Genomic DNA, 21,453 nt, shown 5'->3' on the forward strand with positions numbered 1-21,453 from the left:
ACTGTCAGAAATACTGGTGATAGTGCATACAGACTGTTGGCAAGGTGTTTGAAATGACCATCTGTTTTGGTACTGAGCATCAATTGCCGTTGCTTGCAACGTTGGGGAGGCATGTCATAAAAATAATAGAATTCAACACTTTAACTGCTTTATGCCTATACCCGTGTGTCCACTTGTGGTAAGACCAATTCTTCTCATAGAGGCACAAGAATGCAATTTAATGTATAGTATCGATGTGGCTTGGTTTACTGAAAACCACCCACTCATTCGCAGCAAGAAGCCCATTGTAAAATTTGCTCTTAACTGATTATCTCCTGTCTGCGATAATATTGCTGCTCAATTGCATGCATCTCTCTGCCCTTGTAATGTAGCACTTCAGTGAGCAAGCTAAAGTACATATTACTCCTGTGAACAGACAGCAGCTGGGAGCTCCAATTCTTCTTCTAAAGCAGCTCGGCTTGTATCACTTCTGTAAAATGCAGGCTTCGTTATGGTTACAGTAAAATATTAATAAACATAAAATCCCTGGGTACCGGTACAGACCTAATAAACCTGCTATCGACAATGTATGGCAGACTGCTGCATGATGGAGCTGTAAGAAAATGGCTTGTAATCTGGTCATTGCTATACTGTGGGGTTTGAACAGATCTGCAGATGCATGCAAATAGTTAAAATGCATTTCTGATTAGAATCAGAATTAGGTATTTGGCAAGATTTATTCCTCTTGATCTAACAGTTTCAGTGGGTGGAGAAAATTACCTCCCTATTGCTTTGTCATTATTCCTTAAATGAACAATGTATTTTTTTTCCCTTTAAGTGGGATGAATTGTGGCTTTTTATTGCTCCCTATTTTTCCTGAATAAATAGTTCACTAAAGCTGCTAATGTTGATGATAGAAGTCATAAAAAAGGAGGGTTTATTGTTTAATGACTGTTTCCTTTGATTTTTCTCAGCAGCTGAATATACTATAAGACTATATAAATAGTTGTTTGAGAGAATGTACCCCTTTTTGGTTCTAGTGCAATGATTTCAAATTATACTTCTACTCTTCACAAAACCATAGTAGTAGTATGGGAAGGGTGTTCCACAGTTTAGTCATATAATACAGAAGATATATTTTTTCCTGTTCTCTTTTACTTTAACATTTATAGTGTTAAGCTTTGCAATGATGCTGCTTCTCCTTTTCTGCACTTTTTTTTTTTTTTCCCCAATCCATGTTTCCTTTTAGTGATACCCCAGCTAGAAACAAAATCTCTGATTTCTTCCTATATTTTTCTGGCCACCTTTCCTCCTCCTCTTCCCTTTCCTCCATTATAGGGCACTCTGTCATGCCACAAATGTGGAGAGTGGTGTGAGTCTGCTGCGTGGCGTAATAAAGCTTTTTTCACCTTGGAGAATCCATCTTACTATCAGCCAAGAGTTCAGAGAGCTGGAGTGGTGTTATGGACAGATATAGAAGAGCTATCAATCGTATTCCAGATGAAACATGATTTTACTCTGTCTTGTGGTCTTACAACTTTCTGACTGCCAGGATTAACTAAATGTCTGAATTGGAAGTAATTAGGAACTATTCTTTTCCCAGAAATATTACCGGCTAGCAAATATTTTGTCAGAAGGTTTTAGATGTCAAGCAAAACACAAACATATATCTTGGTGTATCCTTGACAAAAAAAATCACCATCTAAGAATTTCAATTTAGTTATCTAGCTTAAGATTTTAGAATGTGTTGAAGGAGTTCTTTGAACTCTATAACCTTAACGGAATGGAGGAATATATGCCTTCAGGCTCAAAGCTTGGGCAATGCCATCCAGCTCCAGTAACTCAGATGTTCTGTGTAAGTTTTAAGTGGGAGTGGAATATTTTCCCTTTCAAATTCATGCACCCTGGAGAAAACAGTTTCAGCTAGTCTCTGAAAATCCTGGGGCAGAAAAAAGTATTTCCTTAGCCCCAAGAGCCCTATACTACATTGCTGTGACTGTATTTCCTTTGCCATGCATCTATTAATTTTGGTTAGCTCTTTACCACAGAGTAGCAGAGCAGGAATTATTCTTGCAAGTGTGCATCCCAAAGGTGATCTTGCACGCAGGGCAGCAGTGGTTCTCCCACATGTTGGTACCTCCACAATCGCACGTGGGAGGGCAACGGGCAGGATTTATCCTATAATACAAAGTACTATCAAATACACTGCTATAAAACCTGTAAGTTTACAGCTTTGATACTGCCTCTGGCTGGGAGGAACATCTGGTTAGTCATATGTCTGGAGCCAAAAGGATATGTTTCTGCTTATTGTTTAGAGATTATTACTGAAGAGAGGTGCGGGGGTTAAAGCTGAAGTATGTGACAAAAGGAGAATAATACATTGTTGTTTCGCTGCAAAAAAGAGGTGTTCATAAGCACTTCTCAACTCCTAATGTAAAATAACTTGCAATTAAAGGAAGAAGAAAAAGCAAGCTTAGGTAGGGCAGGAGTTAAAGATTAATTGGGGGGGGGGGGGGGGAGAAGGTCAGTCTTCTATTTCAGGGAGGCCATTATCAAAGAAAAATAGTAGTCCTTGAGTGAATCTTAAATCCTTCAGCAAAGCATGTATGACATCAGCAAGTGAACTGAACAGCTATGATGTCTGTCGTGAACTGAAACTAGGTAACAAAAATCTCTGTGCACAGATCCCAAACCACTAGGACAAAGTAAAATCCATTTTCCTTCTGAATCTTAATTGCACTGAAACATGTGAAACACCTGTTCCTTCACCTTAACGGTTAATAATGCCTTTCTATTTTTGGCACTTCTGTACCCCTTTCCTTTCCTGCAGTGCTGTGTATCTCATATTTGAACTGCTGCTGCTTCTGTTGCATGCTGGCAAATCCAAGAGAAACAAGGAGTTAAATTTCAGCACAGGAGAAGAGGAGGTGAGCTGTCTGCTACAGTAGTTTACTGCAGCTTCCTTTCATACTGACACATATGTAGTTTGTGGTGACAGTGCTAAAGAACTGCAGACAGGCACTTAGCAGACTGGATGTGAGCTGGATGCAAAGATGCCTCACCCTGGACTTCCTGCTGGCAGTATGTAAATACACCTGCAGACTGGCCACACTGGGTGGTTGTTGGTTTTGGGTTTGGTTTTGGGTGTTTGGGGGTTTTTTTTGTTTTTCCAGAAGGCAGCATGAGAAGACCTGACAAAGCTACTGCATAGTTGAGAGACCTTAACCAGCATTTTAGATTTGAATCTCGTTTGTGAGGGAAGTTTTTGGTTGGATTTTTCTTCTTCTTCTTTTTTTTTTTTTTTTTTTTGTGTGTGTGTGCGTGCTGCATATTCAGACTGAAATCTTCATCCCTACAATGTTTGCCTCTATCTGGTATGCCAAGAAGCTGGGACGCAGGTTTGTGCATAACGCCAGGAAAGCAAAATCAGAGAAGGTATGTTCCTAGTGGGAATATAAAGCCTTATGTCTCATGCAAGCTGCCTGCTGGCATCCTGTTGTGTGTCTGGTTAGCTTTAATACCCTGAAAAACGACCTATTGCTATTCATGATTTCACACAAGAATCCTTGAATACTTTGCATATTATTAAATACCGGGGAGAAGATCCTTTCAAAAGTCTTTATGCTCTCTTTTGTTGTTGTTGTTGTTGTTTTTGTGAGGCAAACAGCTGTACATTTGGTATGTTGTGTGTTAAGGGAGCACTCCAGTGAACTTGTTGCTGTGCTGCATTATTTTTACTAGTACAATATTGGGCTCTTAAACAACCGTTGATTGTTTACTGCTTGTATATTTTTCCTAGCGTGGGACCAATGAGAATATAATAACATGCTAAGCATTATTAGTGTTTGGGAATTTTGTTTCATGATACTTGTTGAAACTGTGCTGCAGCATGGATATCTCATTTTAAAAGATATAGATATGTAAATATGGTCAGTACTATCTCCCAGTATTTTTCTTCTCAGAAAATTTAACTATGTTTAACCAGCTGTTTTCTGGAAGTCCTTGTAGGTAAGATTCTCCTGCCTTCTTTCTCCATGAGTAAAACTTACATTGGTGTAGAATTTGCAGTAATGATAATTGGGGGATATCACAGCAATTGCCATTTATTCTAAATATAGAAAGCATTAGGTAGTAGACCTGCATTCCAGTTTTGTCTGAATTAATATACAAACCATTTTCATAATGGGACTAATCCCTCTTTTATAAACACAGCATTAGATTGAGGGGAAAAAAACTTCAATGTAATGTTATAAAGTTACCTCATTAGTCTGGTAATGATGGCTTCCTCTGTTCCTTGCTGTCTTTGATGTAGTCAAAGAATTTATAAATGGGTTGCTTTATTATTTCTTTGATATGTCTTATGCTATGTAATACATCCACCAATCCAGTAAGTAATTATCCATTGCCTGAATTCCTCTGTAACTAGAAATGCTCTTCACTTAGAGAAAATGATTAGGAGAAATACATTATATTTATGGTTGGGGAGGGGAGAATGGGCAGAGATTTGCTTTCTCTGCAAAATATTCCCAGTGGTTAAAAAGGTGCTGTGTGGTGTTTTTTAAATTTAAACATCCAAGCCATTGTGAAGTTATTTAAATAATAGTGATTTATACATCTCACATTGCATGCATAAAGGAAAACAGAAATGCAGATAGCTATCCATGGGACTGTCAAACTTTCTTTGCCGTTAATCATATTTCAACAAAGACAGCATCATATAAACTCTCCTGCTGTTTGTGTGTTGCTATGGGAGGAAAAAAAGTTGCAGTCTGGATCTTCCTTAGTCCTGAGGGGCTCCCTCCAGAGGAACGTTTCTTTCAGGTTTCCTCCAAGATGATAGAGGCAGGATGAGTGGACGCATTCCACTCCTGACACAGTGGGACTCACTTAGCAGCTTTTAAACCAGATTTAGTATGGGTTGTTTAAAGCATGTATGTTTATAGCTTGTGCCAATAACCTTGACAAATTTCATAAAACAGTGCCAGGTCTTTGCTAAGAAAATATATTCTTATCTATAGATTCTTGTAACAGACTAAAAGCATGGTTCAAAATTTTTGGCTCTTTTTCTTTTTGTCTTAAGGTCTTTGAAATATTTATGTATAAATCTATTATAGTGCTACTTATTTTACTCTGTAGGACTTTTAAAATAGTCAAGGCAATTCAGGTCTGTGGTATTCAAGCTTTCAAGACATACCTCGTAATTTTTAGAGAAAAGCTTTTTTTGAACGTTACTTCAGCATGCTATTAGCATATTTGTAAGGGAATTTAATTTTTACCAGAAGACGCTAAGTATGCAAGAAAACATCTTATAAAATGTTTGTTGATTGTATTATATCAAAACCAAAATCTCGTTCTTGGAGGTTTTTTCCACAATCAGGACTTACTTTTAATTTATTTTTTTTTCCCTTAAGTCAATGGTGTACCCCAGCAAAGGCAGAAAATCCCATTCCTAGCAGTATACTATTTCAATAAGTGCTATTGATGATTGGAAGCTGATCAACACTGACATCTTCAGTACAATACCTTGGTAACAGGAGAACAAGATATGAAAATAGGTCTATCAGAAAGTAAATTAAAAATAACATTTAATTGCAGGGATTGTTTTTGTCTTTTTTGTATAATGGTTGAATAATCAAATTATTATGCAGTTTTACTTTACATATTTTTTCTGGAAGAATAATTATCTTTTTCTCTGTGTGCATGATTTGAACTAAAAACTATTTTCTGAATGTGCTTTTGAAGGTAATAACATACAGCAAGAATTTTGATTAGCCTTGTGTTCAAAAAGATTTACTTGCAGTTAAAATCTGGATAGCAGGGGCCAGGAGGGTATGGCTCCATAACAGATTTTTCTGTTACGTTTAGCTTCTCTGGATGGGTACAAGTCAAGAGTTTTTTGTTGGTTGTTTTTTTTTTTAAGGAGTACTTCTAAGAAATGAATGTATGAGCCTATTTGTTTCCATAGGAGCCGGAAGAAAATCAGGGGGTGACACAACAGAAAAGGGTTCTAGCATGGACTCCTGTGTCCACACACACATGTGCACAGCCTGCCGGTGTCGTTCCTTAAAATGTTAGAACTTTGGGCCTGAATTGCATGGAGAGAAGACTTGAACTTGGATTTCCCAGGTGGCTAGGGAAGCAGAGGTTCCAAGGTGCAAAGCAGAGCACGCAGTGCCAGGAGGGGTGCACCAAGGCAAGGGAAATGCCGATGATCGGGGCAGTCCTTGGTGGGAAGAGCTAAGAAAGCATTAATGTGACAGTGTGGTGCTCCTCTGCATCTGCTCCATACCAGCATGAGGGTGTCTGGTTGTGGTGATGTGGGTGGGCTAGGCCCCTGGTGTCTCCAGAGCTCCCCATCTTTTCCAAAGCTGCAGTTCCTGTACCTCCCATCTCCTCACCTCCCCATAGGTGAATATGGCGGTCCCTGCTCTGGGAAAGCTGGCAGACAAATTGCCTCAAAATGTGTGGGACATGCTTGTTCTTGATACCCTGAGCCCAGCAGAACTGCAGCCTGAGGACTGGGGGCTCTCAGGAGCCAGCACTTGCCCTGGCTGGAGAAACTATTTTGGGGCTTCGTGAAAGGGAAAAGGGCACTTGTAAGTGGCAAAGAGTTGTGACACCAAAGCGGGGAGGTGGACCTGTTCTCAGTAAGACCTGTGGTAGCTCCTGGGCTGGTTTTCATATGTCCCTAAGAAGTACCTGCTGCTCCTGGCTGGCATTTCCAGCCCTTGCTTTCCCTCCAGCCCGGCACTTTCTTGGAGGCTGTGATGAGTTGGACCCTGCAGTAGGGCACTGTCTCTTCAACTCCCATGCACAACTTAAACACTTCCTAGGAAGTGTTAGGCTTCTAAAACCCAGACATGAACTCCTACTGTTAAAATTTTGTCTGGAGAGTAGATAAGACACCTGGGAAGAACTGGATGAATGGCAGCCTTAGGTGTCCTAACTGCGATGATAACAGTTCTTTCAAGTTGAGTGCACTAGTATTTTTGAGTCTTACTTTCACTTGAGTCATATTTTTATGATACATTGAAAAGGCTTATTTAAATTCAAAAATAGAACAAAAAATTTTGAAAAAACTTTAAACTTTGGAAAACTGAGCTTTTTTCTAACCACTTCTGGCTAAACCTCTGTAAGAAAAATGGGATAATGCCTATTAATTGCTCCTAATGTTCTCATTTTGCCATGGAAAACTCAAGCATGCCAAAGTTCGTTTCCTTATGTTTTATTGGTTTTATTAGGCTGGTTCATAAACTCTTTTTGGCATATTGCAGCTGTTATCTACAAATTCTACCTCAATCTGGTTGGCTTGGCTTGATTGCTAAAGTTACTCTTGCCCTCAAGTAGTGAGATATTTAGTGTACAGGTAATAATGACACTAATATCGCCTGAAAACAACTGAACTCCATTCAAGGCAGCTCTGCTCTTACCTGTTTTATTAAAGTTATTAAAACGCTTTGAGTTTGTCACATGAAAGGATTATTGTTATGAGAGTAAATGTGATCATCTGAACATCAGAACTAGAATAACTTAAGGCAAAGATTGATGTCTTGAATTTTTCTCATTAAACCACAATCAAGCAGAAATCAAGAGATGTTAACTGCATGTGGTTATGCTATAAAAATAAGTACTCTAAATGATTGGAAGAGGTACAGAAAAGTAACTGAGCAATTAATCATGTTGATCTGAGAGGGTGAGGTAAAGCAGAGTGAAAAAGCTTTTGATCTTGCTTTACTATATTGATAGAATTTGGGTTCCAGGGTTCAATATCAGAAGTGGGGAAAGACTTGCCAAAGTCACCCTATAGTTTAATTTCAATGGGGAAGCTGAACACTGGGTTTTTTTCTGAATGTTCAGAAGCAGAACACATTTCAGCCACGACACCCAAGTTACAAACGCTGTCAATTAGTTGTGGTGAGGTTTTACATCTGAAGACATCACTTTAAAAGGAGGTTTCTCCTTCTACATTATTTTTGGGAGCAAAATAACAGGGCCCATGTAAAGGGTTTAAATGAGTTGACTTTCACCATCCTTTTACAGAGTAGCATGGATAGGCTTCTCTTTCTAGCTTTTAGACACCAAAGTGCTCTTATGGTGTTATCAGTTCTAAGAACTGATGTCCTGTGCTTGAAAATATGTAAGTTTTACCCCAGAAGTATTAGTTTATCATTGCAGTTTAAATAACTTATTAATTTTATAATTCAAGATGAAACAATTTAACTTCTAAAAGTAGGTGTGTCTATATAACGGTACAAATAGCATGCAGTTTCTGGACTACCAGTTTTAAATAACAATAAAGACTGCCATAAGCAACATACATAAACTGAACAGTACCGTTTTAAGTGAGTAGCTTTAAATGTAATGTAGTGCAGACTAGGTAAGTAGAACATAGTCCAACAGACATTTTTTCATTTGGTGCCCCTGTGTTTAGAGTAATTTTGGTAAATTGAGTATCCTTGGTAGACTGTCAGCCTACAATGAAGTATTTGCAAAAAGACAGGAAAATTTGCCTTAAGAGGTTAACAAAACTGGGATGTGTAGCCAAAAAAATTGTCGGTAAAAGCAGGCATACTTTATCATTTTTCTGACAGCGTCCTGGCAATAGTGACAATTAATTCTTCATGTCACGATGACACTTGATATCTAGATTATTCTCATAGCTGTATTTTAATGTAGCTAATTAGAGTAGGCTGTTCTAGGCTATGTATTCCTGTTTCTTTTTTACTTTGTTTTCAAGTAGCTGCCCAGCAATCTAATTTAAAAGAGATCAGTTTGCTTGAAACAATAGTTACTCACAACATAGAATAGAAACTATGTGATTAAGAAATCATAAAACATAAAACCAGATAAACACATTTTTCCTTACATTTCTATATATAAAATTCCAAACAAGACAAACTTTTGTTCTTCAATATTTGCATGTATACTTTAGATTTCTTAACAAGTGCTCTCTTTCAAATTGGAGTTTACCAAATTATTTCCAGGCCACTGAGGTTGCGACAAAATGATAAAACTTGCAGGTCTAGTTATTGCCTTGGCTAAAGGTGAAATGACTGCTTCACCAAGGGGCATCTCACGTAGCCGCCACATGCTGTCAGGGTAGTCGTGTTTGTATTTGGACAAGAGAGGGACCATGTTGACCAGATTCAATGGCATGACAAAAGTGCATCACTCACTCGTAGGTGAGTTTGAACACACATGCCAGAGCTATCTCAGACCCCTGGAGGAATCTTGTCAAATGGACTATGTAAGTGCTCTATTTTAGAGTTTTATGGAGAGATCTTATCTTTTCACACATAACTGTGTGGAGAAAAATGTGCAAGTGTTCCTGTACCCAGAGCTCGTTGTGCCTTTTGCTTTAGCACAGCACAGTTGAAATTCTAAGACATTTTCTTATATTGTGATTTCATCCAGAAACACATAGCTATAGCTACTCAACTCTTTTCCACCACCACCACCCTTTTTTCTTTTTTTTTTCAGTTGGTTATAATCCCATATATGCCATGATTAATATATACCAGTAGGGATAAGCTGCTTAAGTAGAGATTTACTATGCTTATAACTCACTTCCACATCACAATCACTATAATAATAATAAATAAATTCAACTGATCTTGAAAAAAATGCAAGACTGATGTTTTAAAATCAGATACTGATCAACAGTAAATTACTGAAGTTAATCCTTTGCAATCCTTTATTTCAAAGTAATCTTTTTCTTTTTTTCATCTGGGAGAGATTTTGCTCTTGTTTTTCTTGCCAATTCCATCTGCACAGGCCCAGACCAGCCTGTAGCCATTAATGAACAATAAGGGGTACTCTTGCTTAAATCAGACTTTGTTCATTGAAGAAGTATCTTATCTGTTAACCATCTATAGGTGAGCCCTTTGTCAAGGGCAGACTATCTTCTCTCTTTTAGTCCAGTTTATTCTAAGAGGACTCTAAACTGATCTTAGCTGGCCGCCATACATTGGCAGTACCTCTTCCCTCTCGCCCATGCGTTGTCGTTCTGCCATACGCCCCGCTATATGTATTTGCCTGTCAGGTACAGCAAAGTCTTTAATTCATGATCCATAGGTGTTTCCAGCATGTCACTTAAACCAGTTTTTCCTTTGCTGATTTAGCCACTGTTGTGATCATCTTAGAAACAGGTTAAGTAGCTTTTCCAGTTGAATTTCGTCTTGTTTGTTTAAAAACAAATCCAAGATGGACAGGCAGACATTCAGGAAAACAACTGCCACACCAATGCTTGCATTAATTGCTACTCTGAGTGCTCATGCTGTGATTCAAATGGAATCAGTTTGGACCTGCTTCTAATGAACAAGTGGGTTTATTATCATTGGATACAAGCAGTCCTGCTCTTCAAAGAAAATTTTTTTTCTCAATTTTTTTTCCTGTTTTAATTCAATAAATAACTTATCATTTGCCCTTTGTTTTTTGTGCTTTGCTTTTAGGAGGAAAAATTATTATATGTACTGTATTTGTAAATTTCCACACTTGGTCTGCATTGTTATCATGTTCTATTAAATCCCAGTGTGTAGCCTTGTGAACATAATATTTAATTCATAAGGCACTCATTATTTCATTGGAATTGTTTTATTTCTTTGCGTTTTTATGCAGTGTTCAAGTGTATTATGAAAATGGCTCATGTGATGTGCAAGTATGACTTTTTTTTTGGCATTATTTTCCACTCTGTCCTGCATATGCAATTCAAAACAGCGCATAATAAAATAGTTGTTTGATTTGCGTTCTGAACTGCATTTGGCATCACTTGCTATGTTTGCAAATAGAGATCAGTCTGAAACACTGACAAGAAACAATCTGTCCTTTGGCATTAGAGTCCCTGGAGAAAACGGAGATGAGAATTCTCTCACTAGTTCCTAAGGTAGATTATCAAATTTTACTTTACATGTTTTTAATATACTATATGAGCCATTGTACGCAACTTGCGCCCACTGGAAGGCACCCTGCCAAAGATGTGTGTGCGCAAACAGCTTTGGTAACATTTAGAATTATGGTCATGTCATATGATTTTCGAGACAGTTTATTTTAAAGGAGACACTGTTTTTTATGGTGCAAGAAAATGTCTGCCATACACTACTAAAAATGTTGATGCATGCCAGGGAAACCTTGGTTATAGCTTTAATATATGCTAACGGGTTCAGATGAGCCAATTGAAAGAATCAAGGGATTAGCCAGGACATGCAGTATGAAAGCTCTGACACCAGGAAGGAGGCTCAAATGTCACGTGAAGCATTCAGAAACTGTTCTGAAGACTGAAACTCTCTCTTTCGCAACAGTTTATATATACCTCAGAAAACAGCAAAACAAAGTTCCCCACATTTCCCACCCCCCACATTGAAATTCTATTCAGAAATTTATGTAGAGAGAAATTATATGAAGCTACATAGCTTGCACAACTCTTAACTCTTCTGAGATGACTGATGATGGTACCAGCACTGTGCTGAGTGACTCATTATTGTCAGTGATCATATTGGTTAACCAATTAATTATCTTAGCTGGTGTTAACTAGTCTGAGGCTACACATGCCTTTCATGAAGCCTGGCAGTGCTTTGTCATTAAACTGGAATTGAATTTGAAGAACAAACTTTGCATGAAAACTCTTTATTTTAGTCCTAGACTAGGATTTTTGTCAATTTACTTCAGCCTGTCTTTCATTAAGTTCTTCATCCATGTTCCATGCGGCAAAATTTAAACTGAACATGGATTTATTAGATAGCAGTAATATCATTCATCTTAATTCTTAAAAGTTTACCTTACAAGTTACCTTGAGAAGCAAGGTCATATTGTTAAGATGCTCAAGTGTAATGAGAGGCTTACTACCAAGTGTGTATTTCTTTATTTGGTTTAGAGTCTTAAATAGCTACAACATGCAATTTTATACATCTATGAAATATTCTTTAGCCTTGAGATATAAGGAAGATGTAGAAATATGGTTTTATTCATTTTCTAAATATGATACTCTTTTCCAGTTATTTGATGGGTTATGTATACAGAACTATGGTTTCCTTAGCTGAACAACTTCTCTAAAGATTTTAGGTGGATTATTTTTGACAAGACTGTCATGTGCTTTTCTAAGGTAGGAAAAGGTCAGGATATTCTATATTACTAATAAAACCAGCTGGCTATTTGAGAAGTATCAGTTTGCTGTTGTGAAATAGATGGTCATGATTAATTGAAAGTGATCCCACTGCTACTCTTTGTTTTCAGGACTATGCTTATAGCCTGATAATTGTTCTGTTTGGTGTAATATTCTATTGAATGAGCCTTCCTCTTGAAATAGGACACGCTGTTATTGTTCTTCACTTTTTCTAGCCTATCTTGCTTTACTATGCCCGTTCTTCACATTTGTCATCGTTCATGAAGGTCAAAAAAGGTTCCTGCCTTCATCTTCTGAGAGCCATGTTATCTGAGTCAGCAAAACAAACGGAATAGTTTATTTTTTTTTAAAAAAAGCAAACTCCTAATTTTCCATCTTGCTAGACATTTAACGACTTCTGAAATATTTAGCTACGTTTGTTGACCTAAGAATACCTGTTTTGAAAGCTCACCTTAAATAGATATGCTGCATATTATCATTTGTTTTTCAGGTTCAACACTGAAAAGGATGAAATCCATGTTGAGATAGCTTTACAAAAGGTCTGTGTGTAACATCCTAAACTGCTTATAAGCCAACATTTTTAATATAAATCTGGTTGTCTAAATGCAAAATGCATTTAAAAAATTGTACCTGGGAGGTTTTGAAACCCAAACCTGAAAAAATAATTACATAGATGTGCATAAGGAAGTTAAAATACCATTACTCTAATTAGAGATGGTACTCTCAGCAAGGAAGGCATTGAATCAAGGCTATTACACTGCAAATGCAAGAAATAACTTGCTATAAGGAATGTAATACTTTTTTTCCTCCAAATTCTATTTATTTTAACTGGCGTGTGAAGTGCATTGTGTTTTCAATTAAGTTAAAATGCCATTTTAAAATTATTTCTTTTGAAAGTACTGTGGGGAACAAATTTATCAGTAAATAGCAAACTGGATAGCCAAGTACATGATTCTTCACTGAACTGGTAAGGGCAAACCCCACAAATGGGAGCACGTTTCCTGCTGCTTATTTCAGAAATTTACCATTACTGCCCATAATGCAGTTAAGAGTCTCATCATTTAAGAGATTGTTTAATATCAACAGAGCACCTTCAGCTTTGCTACCATTTGTAATTAAATATTTAGTTGTGTAGTAAATTAAGCATGTCGTGATCTCTGCAAAGTGGTTCTCCATTTACTGCTGCATAAATGTTTTACAAGCTGCTGTATTGTTTCTGGTAAATTAATAATGAAGATTTAGATTTTAACAGATTAATAATCTAATTTAGGATTTAGGAAGAATCTAATTTAGGACTGGAAACAAAATGGAGGTAAACATTTTTGGCAGTGATCCCAATTCTCTGACAAAGTCACCAAGTGATAAGGAAAAACAAATCAGGGTAAAAGAAATTGAGAGGCTGGAACTTGTAGGAGAAGCAGCATTGCCCCGTGAAACCTGAAAATGCTTTCTGAACTGCAGTGTAATTGCACTTCTCCTGTCATTGCAAATTGTCAGTACAAAGTTTATACAGCAAATTGCCAGAAATTCAAAAGAAAAAGAAATATGAATATGCATTAGCAAGGAACTACCTAAACTACCTGGCTTAAAGCAAGTTTATGGTGGCATGATAGAAATACTGTAATAGTCCCTAGAATATTCTGTTCTGGTGCCCATAGAACAAAACCAACACGTGTTAAGAAATGTTCAGAAGTAGAATGGTCTAAATAAGTTGCTGTGAGGTGGGATGGGAAAAGCTCAACAACAAAAGCATAATCAGGGTTGTGAGTAGCTGTGCTGTCACAATCAGATATTATGGAAATATGGGAATGACCAGGCTGTTGGAAACTGTGTGTTCTAAAAACTGGTGAAGTGGCTGGGACTGATCACGTTTAACGTCAAAGTAAGGTACAGTGCGCAGGGGAAGGAAAATTAACTATCAGAAACAGCTAAGGAGAGATGCCTCACATCTTGCTCTTCCTTCTGCAGTCTGAGGGCCTGAAGGTTGGGCTTGGGCAGTTATGGGATCTGAGAACCTCCTGCTGATGCTTTCTCAAATTCTGTTTGGGGGTCAACAGCTCTGGTTTTGCTGTATGTGGCAGTATCATCAACACTTAAAGCTCTGACTTAAAGTAGTAACTGTGATTAAAGTCAACACTTCATAGCTTCTTCTGATTGCCTCCTGATGTTGGGATGAAACTCTTTACCACAAACACATGGCAGTAAGTGTGCAGACTTTACTTCTTGTATCCACCATTTTTAATTTCATACTTTCCCAGGACATTTTCTATCAGTAGCCCTCTTGTGTCAGTAGTCCTTTTCTGCTTTTAGGAAGTAGAAGTTTAATACAAGCATGAAAATACTTAATTTAATTTAATTGTGTAAATGAAATGTTAGGTTTGTGTTTTACAGGATTCCTCTGGGTTCATGCAATAGTCCTTCTTGGTCATTCTTCCATTACATTCTCATTTAAAGTCAAAATTTGGCCCTATCACAGATTTTCTGGTAAGAATGAATTGAGTAGGAGTACTACGGTTTATCAAGGATCAGAACCTGTCCTGCTGTATTTCTCTGTACAAATAGGTCGTATTTGTTGAGTGGAGAGAAGATTATTTTAATTGACATAATTAACTTTTCTCGTGATTATCTTAGGCTTGAAAATGCATTTTGCTCTTTCCCAATTACAGCTTTTTCTCTGATAGAGATAAACATGCTGTGTGTAATAATGAAGGTGGTTTTAGAAGAACTTAATATATATAATTGGAAACTAAGATGAGGTAGTCTTCTATCAGCAGGAGGGTAGAAGAGCTGGGCTGTATAAATGAAGTACAGTGTAATGGGATTACCTACAAATTTTAAACATTGCTTTCATTAAGGAAAATAATAAGCCTATTTATTAAATATAGTCTCTACTTGGGACAATATTTGTTATTATGAAAAAGCTTTTGTAATTAAGCTTGGGTATAAAAATATATTGAACATACTACATCAGTTTCTGGAAAATGCTTTTGTGCATAAAATTTTACTAAAATAGAAAGAGCTTTCACAGCAGAGGCAGTTAGCCAGATATTAGTATAGCTCAGATCTAGCATTCACTGTAAATTTTTCTATGTGCTTTCAATTTAGTCAAGGTCAAATCAAGAGAAAAGTCATAATCAGATACACTTAAACATTTATCTTTTTATGAAACCTTTTAATGATCCTACTGTTTCTCATAGTTACACTTAGTGGAAACAAAAGTTTATTTTATTTCTAAAGAATATTTTCTTGCTGAAACTACAGAAGTATGATATTTTAGTAATCACGGGATAGGTGTATATGACCCAAATTTTGCAGGCAGCCACATAAAATTCTCCTAGGAGTCCTTCTTGTCCTTAAATATGCATCTGTAAAAATCCCCATAATAGCAGAAAAAAAAATAAATTTAAACTGTTTAAAGCATTTTAAATGCAATTGCTATGTTGGTGCTTGGGATGTAATATGGTGGTCCCTCTGGATCTTCTTCTATTTCTTTTCATTATCACTTTCGAGGATTTCTCTTCAGAAAAGCACTAAATTAAAGTATATAGTGACTTTTTTTAATCAAAGCTTGTACTTAAAAGAACTGCATTCAATACATGCTACAAACCCTCCTACATTGCTTTGAGGAATTCTGCTATGGTGGTGCCTAGGACACATTATTCATTGAGTCGTAAGGTGTATCTTTATCTAAAGCATATGTATGGATTGGGATTTGCCTATACTGTACCTATACATCTTAGACCAAAAATTTTCTTCTATCATACTGTATATGTATAAAAATGCTGTTTCTCTTAATTTACAGTGAGAAGGCTGACAGGAGTATGTAAGTGTGCATTAAGCCTAAAGGGATAATGAAATGCTAAAAATGAGAAAGAGAAAAAAGTTAGTTCAGAAAGTTCTGAGGTACTGGTGTTATAATGTCATTCTTTTTCCTTTGAACAAGCTGAAAGTATGCAGGAAAGGACAAAAACAATAGTCACAGAAGATAGGGACAAGACTGGAAGGGATGCCTGGAAATCATCTAGTCCAACCTGGTGCTCAAAGCAGACTGAGGACTGTGTCCAAACAGGTTTTTAATATCTCCAAGGATGCAGACTCCACAACCTCTCTGGGCAACCTGTTCCTGTGTTTAACCACCCCCACAGTAAAAAAAAGCTTTCTTGTGTTTAAAAAGAATTTTCTGCATTTCGGTTTGTGTCCGTTGCCTCTTGTCCTGTCAGAGAAAACTACTAAGGTGACTCCGGCTCCCCTCTTCCACTGAGGCCATCTTACTCGCTCCAGACCTTCCCATTGTTCTCTCCCAGGGGACCTGGGGTTCCTGAAGGCCAGTCTGAACAGTAAAGAGCTAGGTGAAGGCACTGAGTACCTCAGCCGTTGCCATGTCTTGTGTCACCAGGTCACCTGCCCTGTTCAGCAGTGGGCCCACATTTTTCCTTTGTCTACCTTTTGCTGCTGAAGCACCCCCAGACATCTTTCTTGTTGCTTTTCATGCCCCTTGCCAGGTATAGCTCCAAATGGCCTTCAGCTTTCCTAACCCCACCTCTGCATACTCAGACTGTGTCTCCATATTCCTCTCAGGTCTCCTGTCCCTTGCTTTTACCTCTTGTATGCTTCTTTTTTATATCTGAGTTTTGTTGGGAGCTCTTTTTTTCATCCATACAGGCTTCCTGCTACTCTTTCTTGGCCTTCTCTCATTGGGATCGATCATTCGTGGGCTTGGAGAGATGCCCTTTCAAAAATAACCAGCTTTTCTGGACCCTTGTTGTATCCAGAATGCTACTCCATGGGGATATGTCCAAGCAGATGCCAAGAAAAAGAACAGTCGTAGGTCTGGCTTATGCGTGGTGCTCATATTCAAGTATTTTATTGCTAGAGGAAATTCAGGCCCGGTCTCCAGAATCATTTGCCACACTGAGAACTGACAGAATGATGCCAACTCATAAATCTGTACAAGTTGTTCTTGAGGGAATGTATAAAAATGGAAAATCTTATCTTACATACTAGGTAAAAATGTCAAACTTTAATCACAGCTCTACCTGGTTTCTTCTGAAATGCAGATTTTCTTTTTTTTTTTTTCCTCATTACTGCTAAGAATGAATATATCTCATGCAAGGAAAAAGCTTCTGGAAGCAGGAGGCAAAAAATTCCAGGAAAAAAGCTCATGTCCTTTGTGTGTGTAAGTGAAGTTACAGGACATGAAGAAAGAGGGGAATACAAGATCTGGAATACATTGTTAAACGCTAACTTGGTTTTAACTGTCCTAGCTGCTTTTGCTTCAGAATTGTCTCTTTGCTAAGACCTCTTACAAAGGCCCTTGCCTTTATGTCAGCTGTAACTTAAGAGCAATTTGCAAAAACTGGCAACATTGTACTCCCCTCCCTTTTCCCAGGTGCAGGGTTGTTTAATATTTTCCATCCCGGCTTTCAGCAAATTCTCCATTATCTTGTGCTTGCTAGTGATATTCCCATGCATGTTTCAAAAGTTTCTTTTACTCCCCTGACACATTCCTTCCTTTCATTATCCTCACATAAATTTGGCCAGTTAGACGAGACAGTAAAAGCTTTGATTTTTTTCTTTTAGCTATGGCATGCTGAAATATCTTCAGACTCGATACTGAAAACAGGGTGGAGGAGCTTTCTCCTCTGTTAAAGAGTGTGGGGATGTTCAAGCCCACAATTTAATAGAGAAAAATGCTATTCTGATTACAGCAAAACTAAGTAATCATCCATTTTAATATATTTTATTTGGAGAAAGGTTAAAAGCAAGAAAATAGTGTTGTTGAAAAGAAACTACTGTTGTTGATCCTGGGTTGCGACAGAGTTAATGAGGGCAATAGTTTCACAGTTAATCTTTTCTGCTTTAGTCATGATGTTGAAGGCCCAACAATTTTTCATTAGATTCTGTGTCTCAGAAGACAGACCATGAAGATCTTTTGCAGATGCCTGGCTGTGGTTTGTTCACCCCTCCTTCCTTCCACTCCTGAAGGAAACTCTCCATTCTGTTAATTGTTTTACTTGTCTGCAACTTGAATTTATTATTTCATGTAGCAGGTTGAATTGGATGACTTTGGGCTTTACAGTATAGGCACCAGTTTCCAACAGGCTGCTGGGTGTGAAGACTTTGAATGGGTAATTCGAAGAAAGATGAGATGTTGTCAGTAATTAGGGTGAAAAGATCCACTCACTGACAAAACTGGTGGGTTGGTGTTTTTTTTCCTAAAAATCTCATATATTAAAGATGATGAAGAGCTGGAATTGAATGAGAAGCTGACGAGAAAGAACAAAGAAACTCACTTGATTGCTTCTTTGGATGTGGAGTTTAGTTTTTAAATTTTCCTTCTTCAGCAGAGAGGGCATTGTGTTCAGGGATGTGAAGTATGACTGCCAACTGGCCAGACAGTTTCCCCTGTTTTGGAAGAAGTGTGTTTAGACAGTGAAAAGTGGGCTGCATGGTGAAATGCTTTATTGACACACAATATTTCTGCCTCCTGTGACAGCTGAATTAAAATGAGTAAAGTAGAAGACAGGAGCTAGGAACAGGAATACTGAGTTCAGCTTTGGAATTGTGCCAGCTAAATGCAATTAAATAGATTAGGACCTAAGAAAAAGACACAAGAAGTTCACTGTAGATGCTGAAAGAACAGGAAAAGGGCGAAATATATTCAGGGAGACTGCACAGAAAAGAGGGAGAAAGAGCAAGAATGCTGGAGTGTGAACAAACCACCGAAGTGGTAAAGGCAGGCAGTCACTAAGGGAAACGGGAAATCTACAAGTTAAGGTAGAAATGCATGAAACATTTCTGAGAACAAAGATACTGTGTAAATGTCCTTATATTTATAATGTAGGCAGTTGTTAGTAACCTGAGCAAAAGGAAGATCAGCGAAATGAAGGGCTCAGAGCTCCCAGCCTGGGAAGAGCGATGCTGGAAGTGTCAAAGTGAGATGCTTAGAATGCACAGCAGGATGCTGGGTTTTGGAGCTGCCATATGCAATTTCAAATATAGAACCTGTCAACTCTTGTCTTAAAATGGTTTCTTCATATTTTTTTATTATGACGTTAGTTATATCTTTTTCATTACTTATTAATACTTGTTTTCCCAAATATTTAAAACATGTCTAAAGAAAACCTTATAGTCCTAAGGAAGAAAAATTATACACTTTAGTAAAATTATAGGTAATGGTAAGTAGTTTTCATGAGTTATCCATCACAAAATAACCTGATTTTAAATAGCACTTCATCACATGTAACAATCAGAAACCTCAGTGAGTGAATGATAATTTTCAATAGTTATATTACTTTCTTGATTGTTCCCCTTCCCCCTTGATTTTCTGAGTAGATATAAGTGCTTTGGACTAGTTTTGATCATCGTTCAATAGAACAAGTGTGATAAAGAGGCCAAGCGACCTTCTTATGAATCCAGAATACGAGCCATGAGCTGAGGCTGTGCCAAAAGTTGCAACCAGTTTGCTGAAATACTGATGAGCAACCGTTCATTTAGACTGGGCTCTTAAAGGACACAACAGACCATTGCAAAGACCATGAGTACTTCTGGCAATAGGTGCTGGCCTGCCTTAGTCACATGAGGTTGCTATCTTGGGGAGAGATCTTTGATGGTTAGTTGTTTTACAGTTTGTTTGTCGCTACAGGATGTGATTAAAAAATATTTCAATATGACCATTTACCAGATTAGCAAAGTGCTTGGTAAGCAAACTTAGAATGACTGTAAACTGCCATGTGTTTCAACTGGTTCCATATTCTGATTTGCAAGTATCTTCAGCAAACCGCTCTTCCATTAAAAAATGTCTCCTGTTGAATAATTTTTAACCAATTCTTTTCTTTAATATTTCAAAATCAATTTATTCGGGCTGCTGCTCTTTTGTTGGAAGCATCGCCAAGTAGCACCACGCTGTAGTTGCTGTAAGAGTGTCTCTGCAATTCTCAAAGCTTGTGCTTCATTTTGTCTTGGAACAAAAAAAGTTTTTGAAAAAATGTATTTTGACAGACAGGATTGCTCTGGAGCCAGCTGTATTAAGTAGCAGGATGCCATGGAAGTAAGTAGCTGAACAGGGCACACTTGTGCACGTCAGCAAGTGGAGTCAGTTGATGAAGACAAATCTGGTATGCTGCTAGCTTGACACTCCCGGCCTCTAACAATACCTGTTTGCTGACAAGATTTCCTCTTCTGTGTGCAACATTAGAAGTTATTTCTAAAGAAAAACTTTGACAGCTAGATAATATTTAGGCCTTTCCATGTCCTAGAAAATGAAGTCTGGAGACTTTTACTACAGTTTAGTTGTGTTTCAGCACTGATAAAACACATTTCTGAACTTCTATCCAGAACATACAGGATGTTGACTGGCTATTGATGTTTTCTTATAGAATAATTTAGCACCATTCAAAAATAGAACAGAATAAATACAATACAATAGGTCAGGAAAGGAATAGACTATTTCAGTTGGAAGGGACCTACAAGGATCATCTAGTCCAACTGCCTGAATTCAGGGCTGACTGAAAGTTAGAGTGAATTATTAAGGCCATTGGCCAACTGTCTCTTAAACCCTGATAGGCTTGGGGCATCGACCACCTCTCTAGGAAGCCTCTTCCAGTGTTTGACCACCCTCTTGGTAAAGAAATGCCTCCTAACATCCAGTCTAAACCTCCCCTGATGCAGCTTTGAGCCATTCCCACATGTTCTGTCATTGGTACCAGGGAGAAGAGATCAGTATTAATAGATTGATCATCTTACCCAGTCACCTAATTCTGATTTCATGGGACTAGGGCAATAACACTGAAAAATTCTTTGGATAACCTTAGCTGGTAGCTTCAAAACTGAGTAAAAATCTCAAGTGTCTGCTTTTTAGGGTATTATCCTGAAACACTGAAGCATTGACTTTTCAGAAAGACAGATCCTTTGATGTCTTTTACAAGATATTTTGCATTCCAAAAAATAAAAGCCAAAAGATTTAATCCCTGTTGGAGCAGGTCAGGCTAAATCAGACATACAAGCTATACTCTGATGTGAAAAGGATGTGGAATGAGTGGTTGCAACTTTTTTGAGTTGTTGTATGATGATAATCTGCATTATAAACACTCTTTGGAGAAGCTTTTTCTAGTAATACTTTGTGAACCTACGAGCCTTTATGCATCTTTCTTTCTGATAGTTATGTGTCTTCCACCATGGTGCACTGTAATTTTCCACTGGATTACCACAGAGATTTACTGAAGCTGTCCCAAGCTTCCTGTGTTTTTTGTCTTCCCAGTCTGCCTAGATTTTCAGTTTCTTCTTAAAACAGTGTTGCATATTATACATAGCAGGAATTTTAGATTTGCAAATAATAAAGGGATCTTCATACAGTC

At 37.7% G+C, this 21,453-nt stretch overlaps 1 protein-coding gene and 1 long non-coding RNA gene across 17 annotated transcripts in view; one reads left to right on the forward strand and one right to left on the reverse strand.

The window, feature by feature from the left end:
* Positions 1 to 21,453, forward strand: part of DLG2 (discs large MAGUK scaffold protein 2) — a 1,068,724-nt gene that overhangs the window by 508,856 nt on the left and 538,415 nt on the right. For 2 of the 16 annotated variants that reach the window (XM_080375902.1, XM_080375903.1), the window contains exon 1: positions 2,488 to 3,414. The exons of the other annotated variants lie outside the window; for them this stretch is intronic. In XM_080375902.1, coding sequence (XP_080232028.1) covers positions 3,337 to 3,414 — 78 coding nt within the window. In that variant the 5' untranslated portion in view covers positions 2,488 to 3,336. Of the gene's footprint in view, positions 1 to 2,487; positions 3,415 to 21,453 lie in introns of those variants that run through there. 16 annotated transcript variants of the gene reach the window in all.
* Positions 1 to 21,453, reverse strand: part of LOC308059077 — a 450,864-nt gene that overhangs the window by 56,801 nt on the left and 372,610 nt on the right. The gene's annotated exons all lie outside the window — the stretch shown is intronic.

This window comes from Falco punctatus (assembly GCF_963210335.1).
Source record: "Falco punctatus genome assembly, chromosome: 2".
NCBI classification, from domain to species: Eukaryota; Metazoa; Chordata; class Aves; order Falconiformes; family Falconidae; genus Falco; species Falco punctatus.